At 43.4% G+C, this 23,857-nt stretch overlaps 1 protein-coding gene across 1 annotated transcript in view; it reads left to right on the top strand.

The window, feature by feature from the left end:
- SGPP2 (sphingosine-1-phosphate phosphatase 2) overlaps nt 1-18,948 on the top strand; it is a 117,621-nt gene extending 98,673 nt beyond the window's left edge. The window contains exon 5 of the mRNA XM_060015510.1: nt 18,397-18,948. Coding sequence (XP_059871493.1) covers nt 18,397-18,948 — 552 coding nt within the window. The remainder of the gene's footprint in view (nt 1-18,396) is intronic.
- Nucleotides 18,949-23,857: the final 4,909 nt, after the last annotated feature.

Raw genomic sequence — 23,857 nt, 5'->3', positions numbered from 1 at the left:
AAATAATGCAGTTCTGTAGTCACAAAAAGATGTGTATGACATATAGTCTATGAAAAACAGGTTACAGTATGGTGCCATTAGTTGTAAAATTATGTGTGGGAAGAGGAGTTGGTTATGGACAGAAGGCTCAGAAGTGCATTTTTAATAGTGAGCCTGAATTGCTTTTGACAAAAACAATGAAGTTATTTTTATTTAATGGACAGACACTATATCTTATTCTTCCTCTATCCTAGTATTTTTTTAATCTCTTCTATTTTTCTACCTAGTATATTTTTTGATGTGTAATAACCAATCAAAAATAAAAGCACGTGATAACTGTTGAATGAACTAATAAAGAAATATTTGAGCTCCATTATTATTTACATAAGGATTTCCTAGAAGAGAAGGAAGTTTCTAGACTTTGCTGTGATGAATGATAATTCTTCATTGACTGGGTACTTGCATTTCTTATATCTTCCCTTGCACTGTGTCTATTTTTCTTTTTTCTTTTCTTTTTTTTAAACAGAACAACACTTAATGTGGTTTTTGGCAATAAAACAAATACCTGCAACTCCAAGTGCTTTTGTCTTTGGTCCCTTTATTGTTTGGGAATCAATTTAAAAATTCACAAACCATTGATTTCCAAAATTCCTTTTAGTCGCTGTAACCTTACCTACCAAATCTGATTAAGAAAGAGAACCAAGTTGTCCACAGAATTAATATCCATCCATCTTCTCTGTGATGCTGTTTCAAAATAAGAAATACGTCTTGAAGGGTTTAGAGAGTTGAGCTGGGCTAAGTTGCCTGTGGAGAGAAATAGCAGTATCTAGCTTGCCCTACAGGGCAAATGGATGGTTTATCCACCACATAAACCATCCATATAAGACTGCCTGAGAATTGGTCTCATTACCAAAGTGACAATCTCTGTGATTGAGATGGTCCAGCCTCATCATAAACATTGTGCGGCCATATCAGACACACCTAGAACAGTCTGCAGAGCAAGACTGATATTTTTTAGGTCTCCAGTAATCTCCAGTTCCTCGTGTGATATAAGGGCCGCAAAAGATCCCCTCAGGGAGTTTTGTTTCTGCACAGGGAGCCAGGACTCAAGGGTTCGGAGCCAACATTCCCTGGGGTCAGTGACAAAGGACTGGACAGAATTATTTTTCCTCTAAATGTGAGCAGTCATGTCACCACGTGTACAAAGAATTTTCAGATCTTTCTCTAGGACCTCTTTACACTCAAATGTTTCTTCACTGGAATATCATTCTAAGCTTTTCAGTAACTATACTATCACTTTTTTACAGTACTGACTCAAGTATTATATGAGTATGTTACAGTGCTCATATAATTCAGAAGGTTTTATTTTTTTAATCTTTTTTTATTTTTTGGCCCGTCTTTATTATTTTTTTAAATTTTATTTAAGTGTAGTTGATTTACAATGTCGTATTAATTTCCTCTGTACAGCAAAGTGACTCAGTTATACATATATATATTCTTTTTTCTATTCTTTTCCATTATGGTTTCTCACAGGATATTGAATATAGTTCTCTGTGCTCTACAGTAGGACCTTGTTGTTTATTTATCCTGGATATAATAGTTTGCCTCCACTAATACCAAACTCCCCTTCCTTCCCTCCCTTACCCCCCCCCCATCTCCTTCAGGTGGTTTTATTTTTTCAATGTATATTTCAAAAACACTCAGGGAGCTCTGACCTGTCATATTCAGCTTGAGGAGCCTGTGTCGACCTCTGCAATTCAGCGAGGTGAGATAGTCTTTGCCATTCACAGTGTTGTCCCCTGACCAGCAGCCGCAGAATCACCTGGGAGCTTGTTAGAAATGCAGACTCAGAACTTCCGTGGTGGTCCATCGGGGAAGACTCCGAGCTCCCAATGCAGGGGGCCAGGGTTTGATCCCTGGCCGGGGAACTAGATCCCACAAGCATGCCACAACCAAGAGTCCACATGCCACAACTAAGAAGTCCGCATGCCGCAACTAAGAGTGTATGCAGCAATGCTGCAGCTAAGACCTGGCTCAGCCAGAATAAATAAATTTTTAAAAAAAGAGGGGGCTTCCTTGGTGGCGCAGTGGTTGAGAGTCCGCCTGCCGATGCAGGGGACACGGGTTCGTGCCCCGGTCCGGGAAGATCCCACATGCCACAGAGCAGCTGGGCCCATGAGCCATGGCCGCTGGGCCTGCGCGTCTGGAGCCTGTGCTCCACAATGGGAGAGGCCACAGCAGTGAGAGGCCCGCGTACCGCAAAAAGAAAAAAAAAAAAAAAAAGAAATGCAGACTCTCAGGCCCCACTTGGACCTACTGAATTAGATTCTGCATTTTAACAAGTTCCCGCTGGGCTCTAATGCAAGATGCAGTTTGAAAAGCACTGAAACAGTCTATACACAACATCCCAGCCAATATGGGGACAATGCCAATTAAATTTCAACCTGCATGGGCCTGTTCAACAATTATATTACATTTGAATATGACTTTCTTCTGTTCTCTTGTTGCTCAGAGGCCCCTCTGCCCACCCAGATTTGAGAAAAATCACTTAAATGTTTGACAGTGTCTTTTGTGTCTTCTAGCAGGTTGCCCTTCCCTGTACTTGTCATTCTTGCAGGCTGCTTAACAGTTGTCAAAGACAATGTTATAACCTGCCTGTGCAGCTTGTTTGATCTAATGTCATAATCCTGCTGACCTGCCAGGCCCTGTGATTCATTATAGTTAGAGCTGCTCATATTAATGTGAATTATGGGTAGGGAAACTGTTTCATGAAGATCTCCTGTTTGGACTTGTTAGATTTTGTGAAACCAAGACAAGCAAGTGATTATTTCCCAAATCATACTGTATCTGGACTAGCGTTGAGAAATACATAGTATACCTGAATGCTTTCTAGTTAATATTGATATTGTAAAAAGCATGCAATAAAAAAAAAGCATGCAATAATATCTTATTGTATCATCACATTAAGAAGCATAACACCTGCCTTATTTACTTTTTGAGCAAACCAGTGCCATTTAAAGAGACTATACAGGGACTTTCCTGGTGGCGCAGTGGTTAAGAATCCACCTGCTAATGCAGGGGACACCGGTTTGAGCCCTGGCCTGGGAAGATCTCACATGCTGCAGACCAACTAAGCCTGTGCGCCACAACTACTGAAGCCCGAGCACCTAGAGCCCGTGCTCGGCAACAAGAGAAGCCACCGAAGTGAGAGGCCTGCGCACCGCAACGAAGAGTAGCCCCTGCTCGCCGCAACTAGAGAAAGCCCACATGCAGCAACAAAGACCCAACACAGCCAAAAATAAATAAATAAAATTTAAAAATAATAATAATAAAATAGAGTATACAAAGGAAAGCAACATAAAAATGCAACTGTTACATGGGATATGCATATTCAATCATTCAAAATAATTAGTCATGAATAAACATTGAAATAATTATATACTCACTAGAGTATAATTTTTTTTTTTTTTGCGGTACGCGGGCCTCTCACTGCTGTGGCCTCTCCCGTTGTGGAGCACAGGCTCTGGACATGCAGGCTCAGCAGCCATGGCTCACAGGCCCAGCCGCTCCGCGGCATGTGGGATCTTCCCGGACCGGGGCATGAACCCGTGTCCCCTGCATCGGCAGGCGGACTCTCAACCACAGCGCCATCAGGGAAGCCCTAGAGTATAATTTTTTTATTTTATTTTATTTTTAATAAATTTACTTATTTATTTATTTATTTTTGGCTGCGTTGGGCCTTCGTTGCTGCACTCAGGCTTTTCTCTAGTTGTGGCAAGCGGGGGCTACTCTTTGTTGTGGTGCGCGGGATCCTCATTGAGGTGGCTTCTCTTGTTGCAGAGCATGGGCTCTAGGCGTGCAGGCTTCAGTAGTTGTGGTATGTGGGCTCAGTAGTTGTGGCTCACAGGCTATAGAGCACAGGCTCAGTAGTTGTGGCGCACGGGATTAGTTGTTCCGCGGCATGTGGGATCTTCCCTGACCAGGGCTCGAACCCATGTCCCCTGCATTGGCAGGCAGATTCTTAACCACTGCACTGCCAGGGAAGTCCCTAGAGTATGATTTTTAAATGGTAAAATCATAACTCTTCTTGAAACATAAATGTCAAAGATTTTATTCAACTGATTTACTCATGAAGGAACTAGTCAGATATAAAGAACTTAATATTTACAGACAACTTAATAAAGAAATATTACTTAGATTGCTAGGTTATACAAAACTAGTTACTGACCTACAGGGCAACAAGCTGTTACCTTTGGGGGGTCATCATTTCCACTGAATGGGAATTATTTGCATTTCTACCAAAAAAAAAATCTGTCAGCTAACTTGTCACTTTACAAGGTCTGAGACCTTTAATAAATAATAAACAGTGACAGTACCATACTGTCTTGATTACTGTAGCTTTGTAGTATAGTCTGAAGACAGGGATCATGATTCCTCCAGCTCTGTTTTTCTTTCTCAAGATTGCTTTGGCTATTCGGGTTCTTTTGTGTTTCCATACAAATTTTGAAATTTTTTGTTCTAGTTATGTGAAAAATGCCATTGGTGGTTTGATAGGGATTGTATTGAATCTGTGGATAGCTTTGGGTAGTAGAGTCATTTTCACAATGTTGATTCTTCCAATCCAAGAACATGTTATATCTCTCCATCTGTTTGTTTCACCTTTAATTTCTTTCATCAGTGTCTTACAGTTTTCTGCATGCAGGTCTTTTGTCTCCTTAGGTAGTTTGTCCTTAGGTATTTTATTCTTTTTGTTGCAGTGGTAAATGGGAGTGTTTCCTTAATTTCTCTTTCAGATTTTTCATCATTAGTGTATAGGAATGTAAGAGATTTCTGTGCGTTAATTTTGTATCCTGCTACTTTACCAAATTCATTGATCTAGTAGTTTTCTGGTAGCATCTTTAGGATTCTCTATGTATAGTATCATGTCATCTGCCAACAGTGACGGGCACAAAAACAGAAATATAGATAAATGGAACAGGATAGAAAGCCCAGAGATAAACCCACGCACATATGGTCACCTTATCTTTGATAAAGGAGGCAAGAATATACAATGGAGAAAAGACAGCCTCTTCAATAAGTGGTGCTGGGAAAACTGGACAGCTACATGTAAAAGAATGAAATTAGAACATTTCCCTAACACCATACACAAAAATAAACTCAAAATGGATAAAGATCTAAATGTAAGGCCAGACACTATAAAACTCTTAGAGGAAAACATAGGCAGAATAGTCTGTGACATAAATCACAGCAAGATCCTTTCTGACCCACCTCCTAGAGAAATGGAAATAAAAACAGAAATAAACAAATGGGACCTAATGAAACTTCAAAGCTTTTGCACAGCAAAGGAAACCATAAACAAGACCAAAAGAGAGCCCTCAGAATGGGAGAAAATATTTTCAAATGAAGCAACTGACAAAGGATTAATCTCCAAAATATACAAGCAGCTCATGCAGCTCAATATCAAAAAAACAAACAACCCAATCCAAAAATGGGCAGAAGACCTAAGTAAGCATTTCTCCAAAGAAGACATACAGATTGCCAACAAACACATGAAAGGATGCTCAACATCACTAATCATTAGAGAAATGTAAATCAGAACTACAATGAGGTATCCCATTACACTGGTTAGAATGGCCATCATCAAAATGTCTACAAACAACAAATGCTGGAGAGGGTGTGGAGAAAAGGGAACCCTCTTGCACTGTTGGTGGGAATGTAAATTGATACAGCCACTATGGAGAACAGTATGGAGGTTCCTTAAAAAACTACAAATAGAACTACCATATGACCCAGCAATCCCACTACTGGGCATATACCCTGAGAAAACCATAATTTAAATAGAGTCATGTACCACAATGTTCACTGCAGCATTATTTACAATAGCCAGGACATGGAAGCACCTAGTGTCCATCAACAGATGAATGGATAAAGAAGATGTGGCACATATATACAATGGAATATTATTCAGCCATGAAAAGAAACGAAATTGAGTTATTTGTAGTGAGGTGGATGGACCTGGAGTCTGTCATACAGAGCGAAGTAAGTCAGAAAGAGAAAAACAAATACCGTATGCTAACACACGTATATGGAATGTTAAAAAAAAAATGATTTTGATGAACCTAGGGGCAGGACAGGAATAAAGACGCAGACGTAGAGAATGGACTTGAGGACAAGGGGAAGGGTAAGCTGGGACGAAGTGAGAGAGCAGCATGGACATACATACACTACCAGATGTAAACTAGATAGCTAGTGGGAAGCAGCTGCATCGCACAGGGAGATCAGCTTGGTGCTTTGTGACCACCTAGAGGGGTGGGATAGGGAGGGTGGGAGGGAGAGGTAGAGGGAGGAGACATGGGGATATATGTATATGTATAGCTGATTCACTTTGTTATAAAGCAGAAACTAACACTACACTGTAAAGCAACTGTATTCCAATAAAGATTTTACAAAAAAAAATAGCAAACAGTGAGGTGAACCAAGTATTATTCCTTCTATTATCCTCCGGCGCTTTGCCCCCAGAAGAGGTCTTCTACCTTATGTCCAAGTTGTATATAATTTTTCTTACGCTTATAGAAAACCATTTTCTGTTAAAGGTGTCAACATGACTTCTAATGAAGGTTTAAATAGTGTCACTTTCCGAGTGGGCATTTATTCTAACACAGCAGAAGGTGAAAGCTGGCATACCTTTTTCTACCTCCTGTCTTTACTCCTGAGCTCCAGCGGGTTTTCGAAGTCACTGTAGATTTCCATGCCTAGTGATCCTTAGCCCTGGATTTGTGCTTGGGTATCTGAGGTGGCTCAGAGAACAGGCATGACAGAGTGCCCACTCAGAGAGCTGTGACTGTCAGAGATTCTGCTGCTTCCACTTACACCACGTGGCAAGGTAAATCTTCCTGCTTTTGACTGATTCCTGGGGCGTTGGTGTGTCAATAGGAAATTAATATTTTTGAACTTAGGCATTCATTCTTTCTCACCTATACATATGCTAATTACATAAGATGTAGTTTCTCTCTGTATCATTTATATTCATATTCATGAACAATGTTGCCTCCCTCTTACTATTTGGCTTCTGTTGAATCTCATCTGCATTCTTCTCAGAAATTGAATGAATTGTGAGCTAGCATGGAAAAGAATCAGTATTCTGAGTGTATTAACTAGGAAACATGGACCTATAACTAAAAGTTATTTTCTAAAATAATTGTAGGGAGGGTTTGAGGGTTTGGGGTTTTTTTTTTTTAAGTCTGTTTTAATGTCAGGGTCTGCTTGCGTTCAGAGCATTCACTGCATCCACAAAGTGGGTCTTGGCTTTTACTCTGCTCCTGGCTTCAGCTTGCTCTCCGAAGGCAGCCAAGGGCAGAGAGGGCCCTTCACATTCTCAGCAGGGGACCTGGCAGAGGGGAAGATGCCAGAATCATCGAGTTCTCGGCATAAATAGTTCCAAGATCTGAATGCATTCTTTCCGAACAATTGAATGAATGGGTTCGTTCTCCCCTTCTTTCTGGTGAGCTAACCCTGTGTTGTTTTGGTCTGTTCAATAGCATTCTTTAGTGAAGATGTTTGGAGATAAGAATGTAAATTTTTCCCTGTAAACCGCATATGGGAATGTGATATAGGGTCAGAGTTCACAACAGCTGGGAGTTCTCAGGGTTAGGGCCTGCTGTTGAAATATCTAGAGATGTTTCCCAAAAGGAGGAGTGTTTCTGTTGGGCTCAGAATAAAAACACTATTTTATGTGTTTATATAGCATTCACTAAAATTTGTTCTGATGTTTGGGATAACTCCATTAGGATTCTTTCCTAAACGCTTTAGATTGCCTGTCTTCATTATTATTTTCGGTAAAGAGGTATAATGAAGCTCGAGCTTTTATCTGTATACTAACTTTTATAACTGAAAACGAGAATAGGTACAAAAATGAAAGCCATTTAGATCTTTCTGCGTTTTAACTTTAGAAAAGGTTAGGTTCATGTAATGATGTTTTTTCCCCAAATAATTTAAAAGGTTTCATTTAAATCTTGATGGTAACTTGAATTAAAGGTTTATTATGTTTCAGTGTGATTTGTACGGTAGCACTGGCAACGCATCTTATATGCTTTTATTTTAAATGTTACTTACATCACGGAAGAATGGTATCTTGATTATCATGTAGATTCCTGGGGGCGTTTCATTTTTTTTTTTTGCATAATGTGAAAATTTGTAAGCATCAATTAATTACTTCCATGCTTGTCTATTTTGAAACATTCTGATTTTAACATCCTGATCTTTTGCCTTGATTATATTTTATTATAATAAAGGTGTTGACTAGAAAATTTAGAAAATATTTGCAAAGCATGGGGAAGATAATCATCATCTGTGATATCCAAACAGAAAAACTACTATTAATATTTTAGTCTGTTTCCTTCTCCATGCATGCAAGTGTGTATTTATATAGAATTAGGATCATCCTTTATGTAGAGTTTGTATTCTGCTTGATATTGTCTCACTTATGGATACTTCGAAACCACAAAAAAAAAGAGGTTGCAGAAATGTTTCTTTTCAAATGGAAAATGATCCTGCTGTGTTATTAAATAAGAAAGCAATATGTATTTTTAACTCATTGTTGGTAAAAACAGCATTATACCTACCATGCCTGATTTATGTCTTTCCAGATTCTTCCTTATTACGATGTATGCTCCATTCTTTATGCTCTTTTTGATTATTTGTGTTTTCTGATTGTTCTGTGGTGGAGCATGTGTTAGTTACTTTTTGGACTTCATCAGTATAGGTTGAAATAACTCAACAAGAATCATCCCTATCCAAAAACCTTTGTGAGTAGCTTCTTCTCTGATTATTTTCTTTCTTTCATTTTCTTGGGGGGGGGGGCGCTGTGTTGGGTCTTTGTTGCCGCACGCAGGCTTTCTCTAGTTGTGGTGAGCCAGGGCTGCTCTTCATTGCGGTGTGCGGGCTTCTCATCGCGGTGGCTTCTCTTGTTGCAGAGCACGGGCCCTAGAGCGCGCAGACTTCAGTAGTTGCGGCACATTGGCTCAGTAGTTGTGGCTTGTGGGCTCTAGAGTGCAGGCTCAGTAGTTGTGGTGCATGGGTTTAGTTGCTGTGCGGCATGTGGGATCTTCCCGGACCAGGGCTCGAACCCGTGTCCCCTGCATTGGCAGGCGGATTCTTAACCACTGCGCCACCAGCAAGTCCCTCTCTGATTATTTTCTTAGAATAAATTCCTAGGAGTGGAATAACTGGGTCTAAGTGCTGAATATTGTGTGTGTGTTGTAGTCTAATTATGTTCTTCTTGGAAAGGAGTTTTAAATGTGTTTTTTGCAAAGTAAAGCACATTTATTCTGCCATATTTGCCCTAACTTCTTTTCTTTATCATGCTTTTTGCATCATTATCTTTTACCCATCTTCCATAGCATTCCTACCTCCTTATAAACCACACACACTCTTCTCTCTCCACCCCTCCCCCCCCGCCACAAATCCACCTTTTCTGGACAGAATTATCCCAGGGCTGGCTAGTGGCTCCACACGTCAGTACTGTGCTCTGTACACTGTCCTCTGCTCCACAGCTCACCTTGGCCATTCCAGAGAACTGTGAACTCTTCCCTCTGGCCCCATGCACTGTGCCAAACACATGTCTGTGCAGTTGCAAAGAAATCACCTCCTCATTTAGAACTTGCTAAAATGAAAACAGCAGATCCAATCCTGAGATGAAGATTTTGTGAGTTTTTCATTTCTGTGAATTTAGTAGCTTGAAGAAATTAGTGTAAAGAAGTTGTCCTTGAATTTTCAAGCACTCTGGTCCTTATTTTTTATTTTTATTATTTTATTTTTGGCTGCGTTGGGCCTAAATTGCTGCGCGTGAGCGGGGGCTACTCTTCGTTGCGGTGCGCGGGCTTCTCATTGCGGTGGCTTCTCTTGTTGTGGAGCATGGGCTCCAGGCGCGCGGGCTTCAGTGGTTGTGGCTCGTGGGCTCTAGAGCGCAAGCTCAGTAGTTGTGGCGCACGGGCTTAGTTGCTCCGTGGCATGAGGGGTCTTCCAGAACCAGGACCCAAACCCGTGTCCCCTGCATTGGCAGGCGGATTCTTAACCACTGCGCCACCAGGGAAGCCCTCATCCTTATTTTTTAGGAGCTGTTTAGAATAAGTTTATTATTAGAAACATAGAGCCCCAAATTAGAAAGTTCATTAGAAATGGTTCAAGTATTTTTATTACGGAAATACCTAAATTGTCTTTATTACAATGCCACCTTTTATGGCTAAAAATCCAACTGTGTGGCTAGAAGGAAAAATCTGTACAGCAGCAGCCACGTTGGCCCAAATTACTTTCGCCTCAAATGCTAGGGCTGTGGACCAAAACTGTCTCATCTCCTGATGCACTGAAGAGGAACAGAATGAGTTTACGATTAGTATTCCAACCAGATGCCCGGAATTTGGTAACTGCAGTTACAAAGGAAGACAGAGGGAAGGAAGGCACATTTTCTTTGATGTATGGTAACAGTGGGTTTTAAATATTATGGATATTCAGGAAAGAGAAAGGCATTAAATTCCCATAATCTGTGTAACTGAATATCTGCTACCTGTTAGGCACTGTGCTAGGAGCTTTGAGGAATGATGTCCAGTTGCAAGAGAACTTCCTCCTCGCTGATCAGACCGTCATAATCAACTCAGGAGAAAAGCATGAGAACACCTAACTACAGCAAAGGCAATTTAAGAGAGGGGCTTTTTGGATGGATCTAGAGACTGTCATACAGAGTGAAGTAAGTCAGAAAGAGAAAGACAAATATCGTATATTAACGCATATATGTGGAACCTAGGAAAACGGTACAGGTGAACCGGTTTGCAGGGCAGAAATAGAGACACAGATGTAGAGAACAAACGTATGGACAACAAGGGGGGCAAGCAGCGGGAGGAGGTGTGTGTATGATTAATTGGGAGGCTGGGATTGACATATATACACTAATATGTATAAAGCGGATAACTAATAAGAACCTGCTGTATAAAAAAAATAAATAAAATTAAAAGCAAAAAAGGAGGGGCTTTTTGAGTGCTGTTAAGCAAGTACCTTTACATTCAGTTCAGGCACAGGTTATTTCCAACTGTGGAGGTACAGGAAGATATTCTGGAAAGGAAGTAGCTTTTGAGCTGAGCCTTAGATGAGCTGATAAGATCTTGATAGAGATGGTTAAAATGTGCTGTACATAAAAGGAACGTAAAACTATGATAAAATTGTGCAAGGCATGTTTGGGAAAAGCAAGGAGACCTATCTGACTGGCGTGGAATGTTCAAATGGGAAAGGAGTGAGAGAAAACCCTGGAATGGTAGGTTAATCAAACCCATCTGAAGCAGGGCTCAGTCCTCGAGAGGTTGGTATTTCTCAGAGTCGTTTCTGTTCAGACTCACTACTTCAGCATCATGTTGAGGTGTTAAAATGCAGGCTCCCGGGCCACACGGCAGATCAGAATCAGGGCAGGCCTCTGAAATCTACACCTTAATAATTGTCCTAAGTGATTCCAATGCACACTGAAACTGGCGAACATTGGTTATTGAAACAGCAACTAGGAAGGCGATCAGTGAATGCTGTGGACAGGAGACTGGCCGGCAGGCAGGGAAATGAAGGTCTGGGTGGGGGAGTGGGTGTTCAGAGGTGACGGCAGGAGCTTGTGAATGAAGGAGGGGGGGTCTGTGACTGCTGGTCAGAGGTGGTGAGAGGAAGTCATTAGGACTCTGAGCTTCTGCAGCCAGGGAGCCTGGGGGTGGGGGGTGCCCATCAACAGAAATATGTATAAGTAATGAATTTCTCTGAGCCCTACAGGGTCACTCCGAACCTCTAGTCCTCTGCAAAACTGTGTTTAACCCCTACAGAAATGGGGGCGTTAAACACAGTTCAACCCTAACAGAAATGCCCACATGAAAAATGTCTTGACTTTGCAAAAGGAGTCTCACATCTGCTCAGGAACCAGTCCGAGTCCCTAGCGCCACGGTTGGCCTGTCGGACACCATGATGTGAAGATAACGTTGCTGGGTCCCTTGCTCTCTGCCCAGGCTGTGACCTCGAGCAACTTGGTCGTGCCCACTGCCCTCCAGGCCCAGCAGCCTTCTGGTGTTGTCCCAGCAGCCAGTCTAGGATTGTTTCTCTGAGTTCTGCTGTCCCTGCCCCATCGGCATCCTTCCCTGCTGCTCTGCGTGTCCCAGTGACTCTTCGGCTGCTTCACCAGGCAAAGCAGATCTGTGCCCATGACTCTAATTCAAGGGCCACAGTGGATGATACAGATGCTCTACCTTTGTCATGGTGTCATAAAGTGCCCACATGGGGCACTGTGGCCTGGAGGTATGAGGCAGAATGGGTTCCTCCCTTTGGAGAGCCCTCTGCCGGAAGGGTCTCCAGGCAGCATTCTTTTTTTTTTTTTTTTTTGCAGTACGCGGGCCTCTCACTGTTGTGGCCTCTCCCGTTGCGGAGCACAGGCTCCGGACGCGCAGGCTCAGTGGCCATGGCTCACGGGCCCAGCCGCTCCGCGGCATGTGGGATCCTCCCGGACCGGGGCACGAACCCGTGTTCCCTGCATCGGCAGGCGGACTCTCAACCACTGCGCCACCAGGGAAGCCCCAGGCAGCATTCTTTAGCTCTGTGTTTTGCAGATGGAGGCAACATGACTCTTCCATCCTGTCTGACTTCCTCAGGGCTCAGACTCGAGTTCAGTGGGGCTGCCAGGAGACACTCGGAGTAGCAGAACCTCGTCTCCCCACTGAGAAAGTAGAGGCTTGTGTGGAGTATCGAGTTCATTGTGGGCAGGCCCTGCTCCTCCCCTCAAACTGTGTTTTCCTTTAAAACTCGCAGAAAGACGCCCTCAGTCCTCAGCAGGTGATGGTTCAGCAGGACAGTCGCATGCCTCCATCATCATATATGCCCAGTCCCCTGTGGAGGACACCACTAGACTCACCTCAGATCCCCACTTCATGTGGGGAATTGAAAGGCAGATCCTGTTTGGAAGAGGAGAGACGGAATTATTTTCACTTAATTTTTTAGAGTAGGCAGTACATTTATATGATATAAAATTCAAAAAGGGGAATCCCCTGGTGGTCCAGTGGTTAGGACTCCACGCTTCCACTGTAGGGGGCCCGGGTTTGATCCCCGGTCAGGGGACTAAGATCCTGCAAGCCGTGTGATGTGGCCAAAAAAAAAAAATTCAAAAGGTACACAAGGGTATCCTGTGAAAAGCCTCCTTGCCGGCTCCACCCCCTGCCATTCAAGTGAACCTGTTTGTGTATCATGTAAAAATGTATCCATGTATTCTACCATCGTTGTAAAAATGGAAAATGGTAGCATACTGTACATACTGTTCAGTACCATGCGTTTTAAACTTCCACACCAGAGCTTCCTCATCCTTTTTACAGCTGCAGAGTATTCCATTGTATGAATAGACCACGCTTAGATTTAACTGGCCCCTCTAGGTAGAGCTTGGCATTTTTCCAGGGTCCTGCTATTACAAACAATACGACAATGGACAGCTTGTAAATACTTCCTTACAGACACAGGCAGGTGTATCTCCATGGTCAAGACCTAGAGTGAGATTGTTCGTCAGAGGTTATATGAATGTATAATTTTTTAAAATATTGCCAGGTTCCTCCCCATAAGGGTTGTGCCATGCATTCATATGATTGAGAGACAAGAGTCCCTTTGCCCCCAACTACTGTTTCATCAACAGAATACTGTCGAACTTTTGGATTTTGTTAATGCTGATAGGTGAGGGGTACATTCTCAGTGGTCTGTGGGGCAGGGGAGGGAGGGTGGGGTCACGTTGGAACCTCTGGGTTTCCAGAGCAGTGGTTCACACACAGCACGCACAACACTGTTATTTAGAGAAAACAAAAGAGGCCACCAGCTTTTTTATTTTTGTTTAAAATGTCTTATTTTATTTTATTTTTTTAAATGAACGAACAGTGAAATTGATTTTGCCTTGGGTGTATAGTTCTCTGGATTTTAACACTGGGATAGATCTGAGTAACCACCACCGCAACACAGAATGGCTCCGTCACCCCAAAAAAGTCCCCCATGTTCTCCCTTTGTAGTCACACCCTCCCCCTGCCCCTAGATCCTGGCAACCACTGATCTGTTCCCCATCCCTGTAGTTCTGTCTTTTAGAGAATGTCATATAAATAGAACCCCACAGCATGTAACCCTTGGAGACTGGCTTTTTCCATTCAGCATAATTTCCTGGAGATTTCATCAAAGCTGTTACCTCCATCAGTAGTTTGTTGTTTTTTGTTGCTGAGAAGTATCCATTGTATGAAAGTAGCACAGTTTATTTACCCCTTGCATGACATTGGGTTTCTTTTTTCCGGTTCTGGGTGATTATGAATAGAACTGCTGTAAACATTTGTGTACTGATTTTTGTGTGAATGCAAATTTTAATTTCTCTTCAGCATAGCTTCATTTCCACTTCTTATTATGAGTAAATTTAGGTATATTTTATATGTTGAAGAAGCATGCGTATTTCTTTTCCTATAAAGTGCTCATTTCCTTTACTCATTTTTCATTTTGGTGACTTTTATCTTAGACAAGTTGGTTTGGGGGCGCTGACAGGACGTCTGAATGAAAATGTCTAGCTTTCAGTCTGAAGAGGCAGGACTAAAGTTTGAGAGAGACACCTGGAGACATAGTTGTTTTTTTTCTTTTGTACTTTGCTTTTTTATTGTTGCATAGTATTCCACTCAATGACTATACAATAGCTTATTTGACCAGTTTTTTGAAATTAAAATTTTTATTGGAGCATCTAAACATGGGCGTTTCCACAGACTGTGTCTTCAGGCTCTACATGTTTTTCTCTGTTGAAAAGTTTGTGTAGGTCCATGGCCTCATCTCTCCATTCTCTACCAGCGTGACAGTCAAATCTATGTCTCCAATGTTGTACAGCAGAAACTAACACAACATAGAAACTGCACAAACTATTCAACAGAGAAAAACACACAGAGCCTGAAGACAGAATCTGTGAAAATGCCTGTTTAGGATCTATTAGGATCTAAAGGAGGAAACCAAGAAAGAGACTTCTTAGAGGTCAGAGAAGAGCCAAGATGGTGCAGGGTAATATTAATAAAAGCTGAATATGAAAGGTCTGCTAAGTGAAGGGTGTCAGTCCACAGGGCCCAGTGTTCAGAAAGAGAAAGAACACCTCTTTCCAAGAGTTGCAAGCAAAACCCCCACAATTTTGTCTGATTGGACTGGTGTAGGTCACATGACCACCCCTGCACCAATCACGGTGACCAGGAGATACAGTGCACTGATTGGCCTACCTAGGTCATGTGCTCCAACTCCATAATTTTCCAGAACTTCATGGATCCCCAAGGGGAGGTATGAGGCTATTGGGTCAAAGACAGATGCTCAAGAAACAACCAGCAAATGTCTAGTAAGTGGCCTTTGAGAATGGTGTATCATCTAAGTCTAGTTTGACAGCACTTGTGTTTCAAGGTGCAGAAGTGGAGATGACAGGTGTAGAAAATTCAATTCAAGAGTTTGGCTCAAGTTTTGGTAACCAGGAAACTTAAATGAAGGATTGTTCCTTTTTCTCCCCCCAAATAAAGTAACATCCGTGCATAATCATAGCACAGGAGAAGGTCATGGGGAGAAAGATCATGGAGACTGTGAAGCCTGAGGGATATTTGAAGAGAAGGGTGATGGCAGAAGTAAGAACAGGTAAAGCCCAGGTGCCACGTGAAGGACATGCAGCGACACAAGGCTTTCCCCCACGCTTGCCCCTCTCCTATCTGTTCTCCTCACTGCAGTCAGAAACTCTTGTCATGTTGGTACCCAATGAGAGCGACATCAGTGGCTTCACGTTGCTCCCTGGATGCAGGCTTTAGGAAGCGGACTGGACTCTAGGGCCCTGTGGGAAGTGTCTCCTACCTGTGTTTACTCTTTACTCTCCAGCCCCAAGGGACCATCAAGATCCACAGGCTTATCCCTTTCCCTCTTCAATAACAGTAATCCTGTCCACTAAGCTAAGCTCTGCCTAGGTGTGGTGGTGATTGTTTGGCTCACACTGGATCCTCCAGCACTGTGTCTGGCATATAGCAGGCACTCCCACATGGGCACTGGAAGGAAGAATGGATGCCCTCTAATCTGTGAAATTTGCTGTAGCCTCAGTGTTTATTTCTAAGGTCTGATTCTCACCCATCGTTCACTCAAATCAGATGTCATTTTATTAGAAACTAAACAAGAGAAATAATGAATGAAGCTATTAGAAAAAAAAAACCTAAGCCCTTAGAGTTCTACTTTATGTTTATATGAAAAAAAAAAGTGGAAGGCAACACGCCAAAATATAGACAGCATTAACTGTAGGCGGTGGAAATAAGGATCTGGTTTTTTTTTCCTTATACTTTTCAGTGCTTTCCAGTTTTTCCACAATGCATGTGTTTTACTTTTTGGTGTTTCCCAGATTTTCCAATACATGGAGGAAAGTGTTTCAATTTTCCAATGGTAAACTTTCAAAATAATCCAGTAACAGAACCACAGCGAGCTCCTCATTCTCTGACTTAGATGTATTCATCTCTTGGTTACATTAAGAATTCACCTTATTTGTATGGAAATATGTTAATATAAATGTTTCAGACATTACATGAAATTTCTAAAAATCTTACATGTTCTGGTACAATGTTATAAGTCCTAATTCTAGTTATCACTTTAAAATGTATATCTCAGAAATAACTAAATTTCCTTGTCAATTGCATTAGTATGAACTTTCATCAAATCTTTAACCGTGGTCATTTTTAAGTCTTTTGTCACTTACAGACAGTTCTGGGTGTACTCTGATGCTTTCGCAAAAATGTTCCTATAAAAGGGTTTCACCTTCAAGGAATTCATGGAAAAGACTCTGACAAGTACAGGTTTCTGGTAACTGACTCTACTGCTGAACTGAATGAATAAGCATTTTCAGAACTCTAATGGAAAACTGATGAATTCATAAAAGATCAAGATAAAAAAAGTTAATTACATGGGACTGAGTGAACTGATGAAGATGATTATAGTTTTTGTGACTTTCTGTTTGAATAAAAAAAAAATCCCACAGGGACTCAGAGGCAAAAATATACAAATCAATTTTCACTGCAAAGTAAAGGAGCTGTTACAGTGGAGGATCCCTGGACTGAATGTCAATATCATGACCTAGTATGAGTGTGTTTCGTGTTTGGTAATTGCAATCACTGTTGCTTTTGTTGTGGTCATGCATTTACAATGCTTGGTGTCAGTTGATTTATCTCTTGTAAAAATAAAATACAGTGTGTGTGTGGGGAAAAAAAAAGAATTCACCTAATGAATTTTGCTGCGAGAACACTAAAGGAAGAAGAAAGTGGATGACATTAAGGAGTTAAAAATATTTTAAACAGGAGTTTAAGGAAAGAAGCAAGCAGGGAGGGAGAGAAAGAGGAAGAAATAGGGAAGGTGGGAGGGTCAGAGAAAGCAAGAAAGAAAACCAGAATCTAAAATGTAAAGAAGGATTGATTAAATCAAGCAGGGTGCACGCACCCGGTGAAATCTATACACTATTTGAAGTTCTGTCTCTGAAGACAGAGTGGTAGTACCCAGACGGGCACGGCGGAGCTTTGGCACCACCACACCTACAGCGTCTTCTCAAACCACCCCAGACAAACGCGCTCCATAAGTAATGACGGTGTGCTTGCTAGGAAGTGGCTCCCGAAGCAGCCAGCTTCCTCCTCCAGCCAGCTGCAGCCCCGACCCCTGCCTGCCAAGAAAGGATGACGCCACCTCTGTGAAGATCATGACAGCCCTTGTGATATACTATGAAATCAAAAATAATAAAGAGAATTCCTGGCGGTCCAGTGGTTAGGACTCAGCGCTTTCACTGCCATCGCCTGGGTTTGGTCCCTCGTCAGGGAACTAAGATCCTGCAAGCTGTGTGGCGCAGCCCAAAGTTTTTTGAAGTACAGAATTCAAAAAAAAATAATAATGATAGATTGAAGGAACAGTGTGATTATAGCTATGCATTAAGAAAATAATTTATTCCAAAAGACAGAAAAACTGGAAGAAAAGACATAGCATGAATAGCGTGATTGTGGTTTGTATTTTTCCTATTTTCAAATGTCTACAACTGTAGTTTTTAAAAAATATGTATTAGGGCTTCCCTGGTGGTGCAGTGGTGGAGAGTCCGCCTGCCGATGCAGGGGACGCGGGTTCGTGCCCCGGTCCGGGAAGATCCCACATGCCGCGGGGCGGCTGGGCCTGTGAGCCATGGCCACTGAGCCTGTGCTCCACAACGGGAGAGGCCACAGCAGTGAGAGGGCCGTACCGCAAAAAGAAAGTATTATAAAACAATACAAAAATTGTATTTTAAATGTCAAATCAATTATATTTGAATCAAAATTATACCTGTATACAGGGGAGCACTCATCTGATTGATGTACATCATCTGTGTCTCTCCTGCAGGATGTGCTGGGTGGCGTCCTGATCACCACCATCCTCATCGTCCTCACCTACCCCGCCTGGACCCTCATCGATCGCCTGGACTCGGCCAGCCCCCTCTTCCCTGTGTGTGTCCTGGTGGTACCATTCTTCCTGTGTTACAATTACCCCGTGTCTGATTACTACAGCCCGACCAGAGCGGACACCACCACCATCATGGCTGCCGGCGCTGGGGTGACCATAGGATTCTGGATCAACCATTTTTTCCAGCTCGTGTCCAAGCCCACGGAATCCCTCCCTGTTATTCAGAACATCCCACCGCTCACCAGCGACCTGTTAGTTTTGGGTCTGACCAAATTTACTGTGGGAATTGTGCTGATTCTCCTGGTTCGTCAACTCGTACAAAATCTCTCGCTGCAAGTGTTGTACTCCTGGTTCAAGGTGGTCACCAGAAACAAGGAGGCCAGGCAGAGGCTGGAGATCGAAGTGCCTTACAAGTTTGTCACCTACACGTCAGTTGGCATCTGTGCTACCACCTTCGTGCCAATGCTACACAGGTTTCTGGGATTACTGTGAGCCTCAAGTGGTGGGAAATTAGCTCACTGGACATGAGAGCAAGACACCAAAAAGCTGTTGAGTGGGGAAGCTGACAACACATTTTTCTTTAAAAAAAAAAAAAAAAAATTCCCTAAGTCACATGTCTGTTTTGCTGATACCTGAGATAAATGTTGCTGCTTTATGGAAGGAAAAATGGTCTCACGTGACCACTAGCCTGTAAGCGTCATGTTGCAGATGAAGCCAGGCAGACCCCCAGCTGAGTTCTTTAAGGCGCCCCACCCTGTCCGTTACTTGGACTTTGGACCCGTCCTGGGCTGGCAGGAGTTGTGGCCTGGCTTAGGAACGGCCACAAGCCCTCCTGGGTTCTGCAGAACCTAAAGAGACGGGCATGATCCAGGAGGCTGGACGTCGGGCGTTCCTTTTCAGCTGTGACCTTGCCCAGCACTGAGCCTCATTTCCAAAACTGGAATGTTGGTCCAAGAGAAAGGGGGCGCCACGTGAAACTGCGTTCCTTGGACAGGGCGACTTTCTGGTCGTGATGATCACATTAGACAGTGCCTGCTTGGGGGGAAAGAGCACTGTGAACCTCGCTGGGAAGCATGAAACGCGGGGGCAAAGCTGGCGAGGTCACGGGCATGAGCCTGCTTTCCTTATGCATCCTGGTCTCTGTCAGGTGCATACTGGACAGGGATCCTCTCCTCCTCGTTTGTACACTTTGCAAGATTCCAGGCACCATTTCTATCCTCTTCTGACCCACGAACCCAACTGGCTGCTCCCTTCTCACCTCATCTGAGTGTCCTGCTCTGTCCTGCATCAGAGTGACTTGGGACAAGCCCTCTGCTTCAGCTTTTTTGCTTCCTTACAAACTGGGAAGACAGTGTTGTCTGTCCGTGAAAGTGGATCAATAGAAGAACAGAGGAACATAATCCTTCCTGGGGCCTGACAGAAGGAATAGGCCTCCCTCCCTGACACTGTTCCTCCACTTAGTTTCCTAAATCTATTTGCTCATCTGAATAGAACCAGTGGCTCCCTTTCCATCTTCCCACCTCTTTCTCACCTCTTGGCAATTTGAAGGGTAATTAATGCAAGAACCACATCAGCCTCTCTTAGGAAAAGAAGCCAACAAAATACAACACCCTTTAAATCTCGGGAGAGTCCTTAGACTTAGGAAGGTGGTCATTATGCAGACAACCCCCTGCAGGGGCTCCTCTTCAGTTCTTAAGAATGAGGAGGAACAGGTATCAACAATGTTCTTAAAAGTGAGTATCAACATGTAATTAACAACGTGTCTTTTGCGTGTAGCGCCTGAGCTGCTGAAGCCAACGATTTATAACCCTCTTGCATCCTCACCATGCACACACTTCGGGGGAAAATTAGCCTGCCTGGAGAGTCAGGCCCTTACCTCTGCATCCAGCGTGAAAACTGAACATCGTTTCTCCTGATTTTGAATACGCACCCTGGCCTTTTGGTTGTGATGATCCTTAGTATTTGACCTAATGCTCCAGTTTATTGAAAAGAATAATTGTAAGACATCCTAATTTTCCTTCAAATTCTTCTGACATTTTTCATAGTTAGAAGGCAGGGGTCAAAATGACCTGCCGTTTGCCTGTTTTTAGATCATACTCTGACCAGTATTTGTGGCACCGTGATGGGGAGATGCCCCAGCTCACGGGCACCCCTGCCCTAGGCCGCCCCACAATGCAGTGCACGGGGCACTTCCCTGTACCTCCGTCCCCACAGGCTGCCAAACCCGAGGTCACAGTGCTAGCTAATATTTACGCGAAATGATTTTAGTTGATTTCTCTGAAGCCAACTAGCAAAAGGATCAGCCTTTTCCACTTGTATCTTTTGAGAAGGGCCATAATCACTGTCACAGCAGTGGGTGTGGGTGATTCATTTGTGTGTGTGTACGTTTTACTGGTGTCCTTTCGTTTTAAGTCCCAGCAATAGGATTGCGATCAGCTGTATTATATATTTAAGGCTGTATTTACACAATTTGGATTGAGGATGAATATGTTAGCCACAGCTCGTTAAAGAAAGACCCGTGATTTGTCATGACTGGTCGCTTTTCAAAGTCTCTTGATGTAGCATCTGAAGAATAAAATGTGCATATTGGTGAGGCCAAGCTTAGTTTTTGAGCACTAGTTCTGTGGCTTAGAAACTGGTTGGAAAAGTCCTTACCTGACTCAAACTGCAGCTCGGCCAGCCCTCTTCATTCACTTCACACAGCGCTTCACTCTGTTAGACCCTCACACCCTCTCAGTCTTTCCTTCACGCACGCACACACACGCCCCTTCAAAGACTATGCCTTCTGTCTCTGACCTTTGGATTTTCTCTCTGGGGAAAGACTGCCCCCTGCTGGCTTGCGTCAGGCTTGGTCCAGAGCCTCTCTTGAGCGGGAGTCCTGGAGATGAAGTTTCAGAATCCAGCTCACCGTGATGTATCCAATCTAAGCTTAGGACCTGCGGTCTGGCCAGTCCTGAACTTGGAAATGGTGACAGCAGAGCCCTTGGGGTCGTTGGCCCCTCCAGGAAGAACACACGCCCTGTTCCTGGCGGTCCTCATCCTGCCCCCAGCCCACCACCTCTCTGGACCAGGACATCATCCTGTGACTGTCATTTTAAACAGCCATCATCTCAGGCCAGCTTTGCTCGGACTTGCACCATAACAGAATATGCAAAAGAAAACGCAGACGAGACCATGAACTAAAAACCCTAAACAGCTGAAATCGCCCCTCCACGTGCCTGCAGATCACAGCGTAGCACAGGATTTTCTTGCCCAAATAGGCGACTCATGCTTCCCGAGTGTAACCAAAGCATGCGGTGTTTCGGGCCATAGGCTCCGGGTTTCTATTTTGGAAACTTTCAGCTGTCTTATGTACCATATGTAAATTTATTCTTTTTAAAATAAAATCATTTTTCTTTAAGATTTATTAAATGCTTTAAAAGCCCAGTGTTCTGCTACCTTGGAATTTTTTTTCCCTAGATCTTTTTCCCCCAGATCCTCAGGGTTCATGCGACCTGAGTTGAGAAGAGGCGACAAAAATAAACAGGAGGCTGTACAATTTTCTGTCGCTGTCATGCTTCAGTCACGTGCAAATGTTGGTGAGCATCACAGCAGCCACAGGTGTGATGAACAGGAAGTGGTAAGACTGCATGCTTAATTATCCTCCAAGTCCTTGATACTAAAGAGCATCCTCTTAACCATACTTAGAGATAAATGTCACTATGTATTGAAAGGTAAATGTTAAAGGTGAGGCTGGTAAAGGTAAGTAAAACAGCTGAGTGTGTTTTACAGATGAGTATGTTGTCTGCTGAACAAAATGGACATGAGCGCATTTCACATTCACGTCATTGCAACGATATGCTCTGCCTTTAGGCGTCCCTCGCTATTTGAAATGGTGCCGAAAGCTGATGACGCTCTTCTTTGCAGGGCTGAGGCTGGGACCTATTTGTACCTTGAATGCTGTGTATTTCATTAATACCTAATATGCTGCATGCTTGAGGCCGGATGGGACCTCATCTGCCCTGTGGAGTTCTCTCCAGAGAGAGGAGACTCAGGCTCAGAAAATTACAATCGAGACCCAAAGTGTTAAGGCTGTAGGGAAAAGATAACTTTGTAGTGTGAATTGAGAAGAGGGAGAGAGGAATTCCAGCTTTGAGGTCTGTGACTCAAGGGAGGCTCGTGGGAAAAGTAGTGTGTGAGCCAGGCTTAAAAAGAACAGATGGGGTTTGCACAGGGATGTGATGCACAGTAGGGATGAGATGGTACTCCATGGTGAGGGCACAGCTTGCCAGAGACACTTCTCCAAAAACCTCCAGCTCTAACAAAGACAGACCACACCCGTGCTGGTGAGTGTGTGTGGGAATAACAGTGGTGGCAGGGGTGGGATAAACGGTGAGCAAGGGGCTTTGATGTTGCAGAACCGAATCACGAGAACAGGAAGGAAGCAGAAGCAGCTCTTTAGTCCATTTCCTTGCCTCCACATGGGACCATCCAGAGAAGTTGACATCTACAGGTGATTAGTCTCCTTTCACTGTTCTTCATTCGAATATTTACCCGTGGGTGCCTTCCCTTTCTGCCGGCTCTGAACCTGTCATTCCCACGTCCTCTTGTTCTTGTTCGTCTCTCAGCAGACGGGACGGCAGCGAGGGACTCAGTCTGCGCCCTTGGCGCCCGTGCCTCTTCCCTCTTCTCTTTGCTCAGCTCCCTGAAGCAGTCCCATGAAACTTCATCTTAAAAACATTTTACCACGATCCTGGCTCTTTCCAGGACCTGTAAATACTCCACGTTGCTCTTTGATGATCAAGAACCAAGCCCTGTTTCTCTAGTAAGAGAGGTTAACTGGAAACAAGTGGGATGTGAGTATAGACGTATCTCGTTCTATGGGATAGATGTTTTCCTAAAAGCTGCCTGTGTTTTGATTGTTTAAATGTGAATTTTAAGTGCACTGAGGGATTTGCTGTTAAGTCATATGGCATGGCACTTCTTCATTTCTGTAAACATAAGGCTCCTTAATGGATTATTTGGGACACACCACGCATGCATTGTTTTCTTCAGGTGGGGCACACCTGTAGTGCAGACTTGACTACGTACAGGATGCATACTAAGAAGAATGAGCACTGAATGTGGACCATGAATAGAATGTTAAATTCTTAAAACTGTAGCCTCATGAGACAAGGGAAATCTATAAGAAGCCAAAATCCTTTCTCCTCTTCCACGCCTGTCTGTATAGCAAGCAAAAGCCAGCAAGACAAGCAGGGATGTAGCTGGAGTTCCGACTGGGACGCTTCTTTGCTGCACACACTCAACACACCTGTTGGCACCTGTAGCTGGCACTCTCTCGCTATAACATCAGGGTCCCCTTGGTTGGAGCACAAGCCAGATTCTTTCTCAGTGGAGAGGTTCAAAGAATGTCAATGCCTCT

The sequence above is a fragment of the Delphinus delphis genome, chromosome 7 (assembly GCF_949987515.2).
Source record: "Delphinus delphis chromosome 7, mDelDel1.2, whole genome shotgun sequence".
Lineage (NCBI taxonomy): Eukaryota > Metazoa > Chordata > Mammalia > Artiodactyla > Delphinidae > Delphinus > Delphinus delphis.
This window is presented reverse-complemented; position numbering and strand designations above follow the sequence as displayed.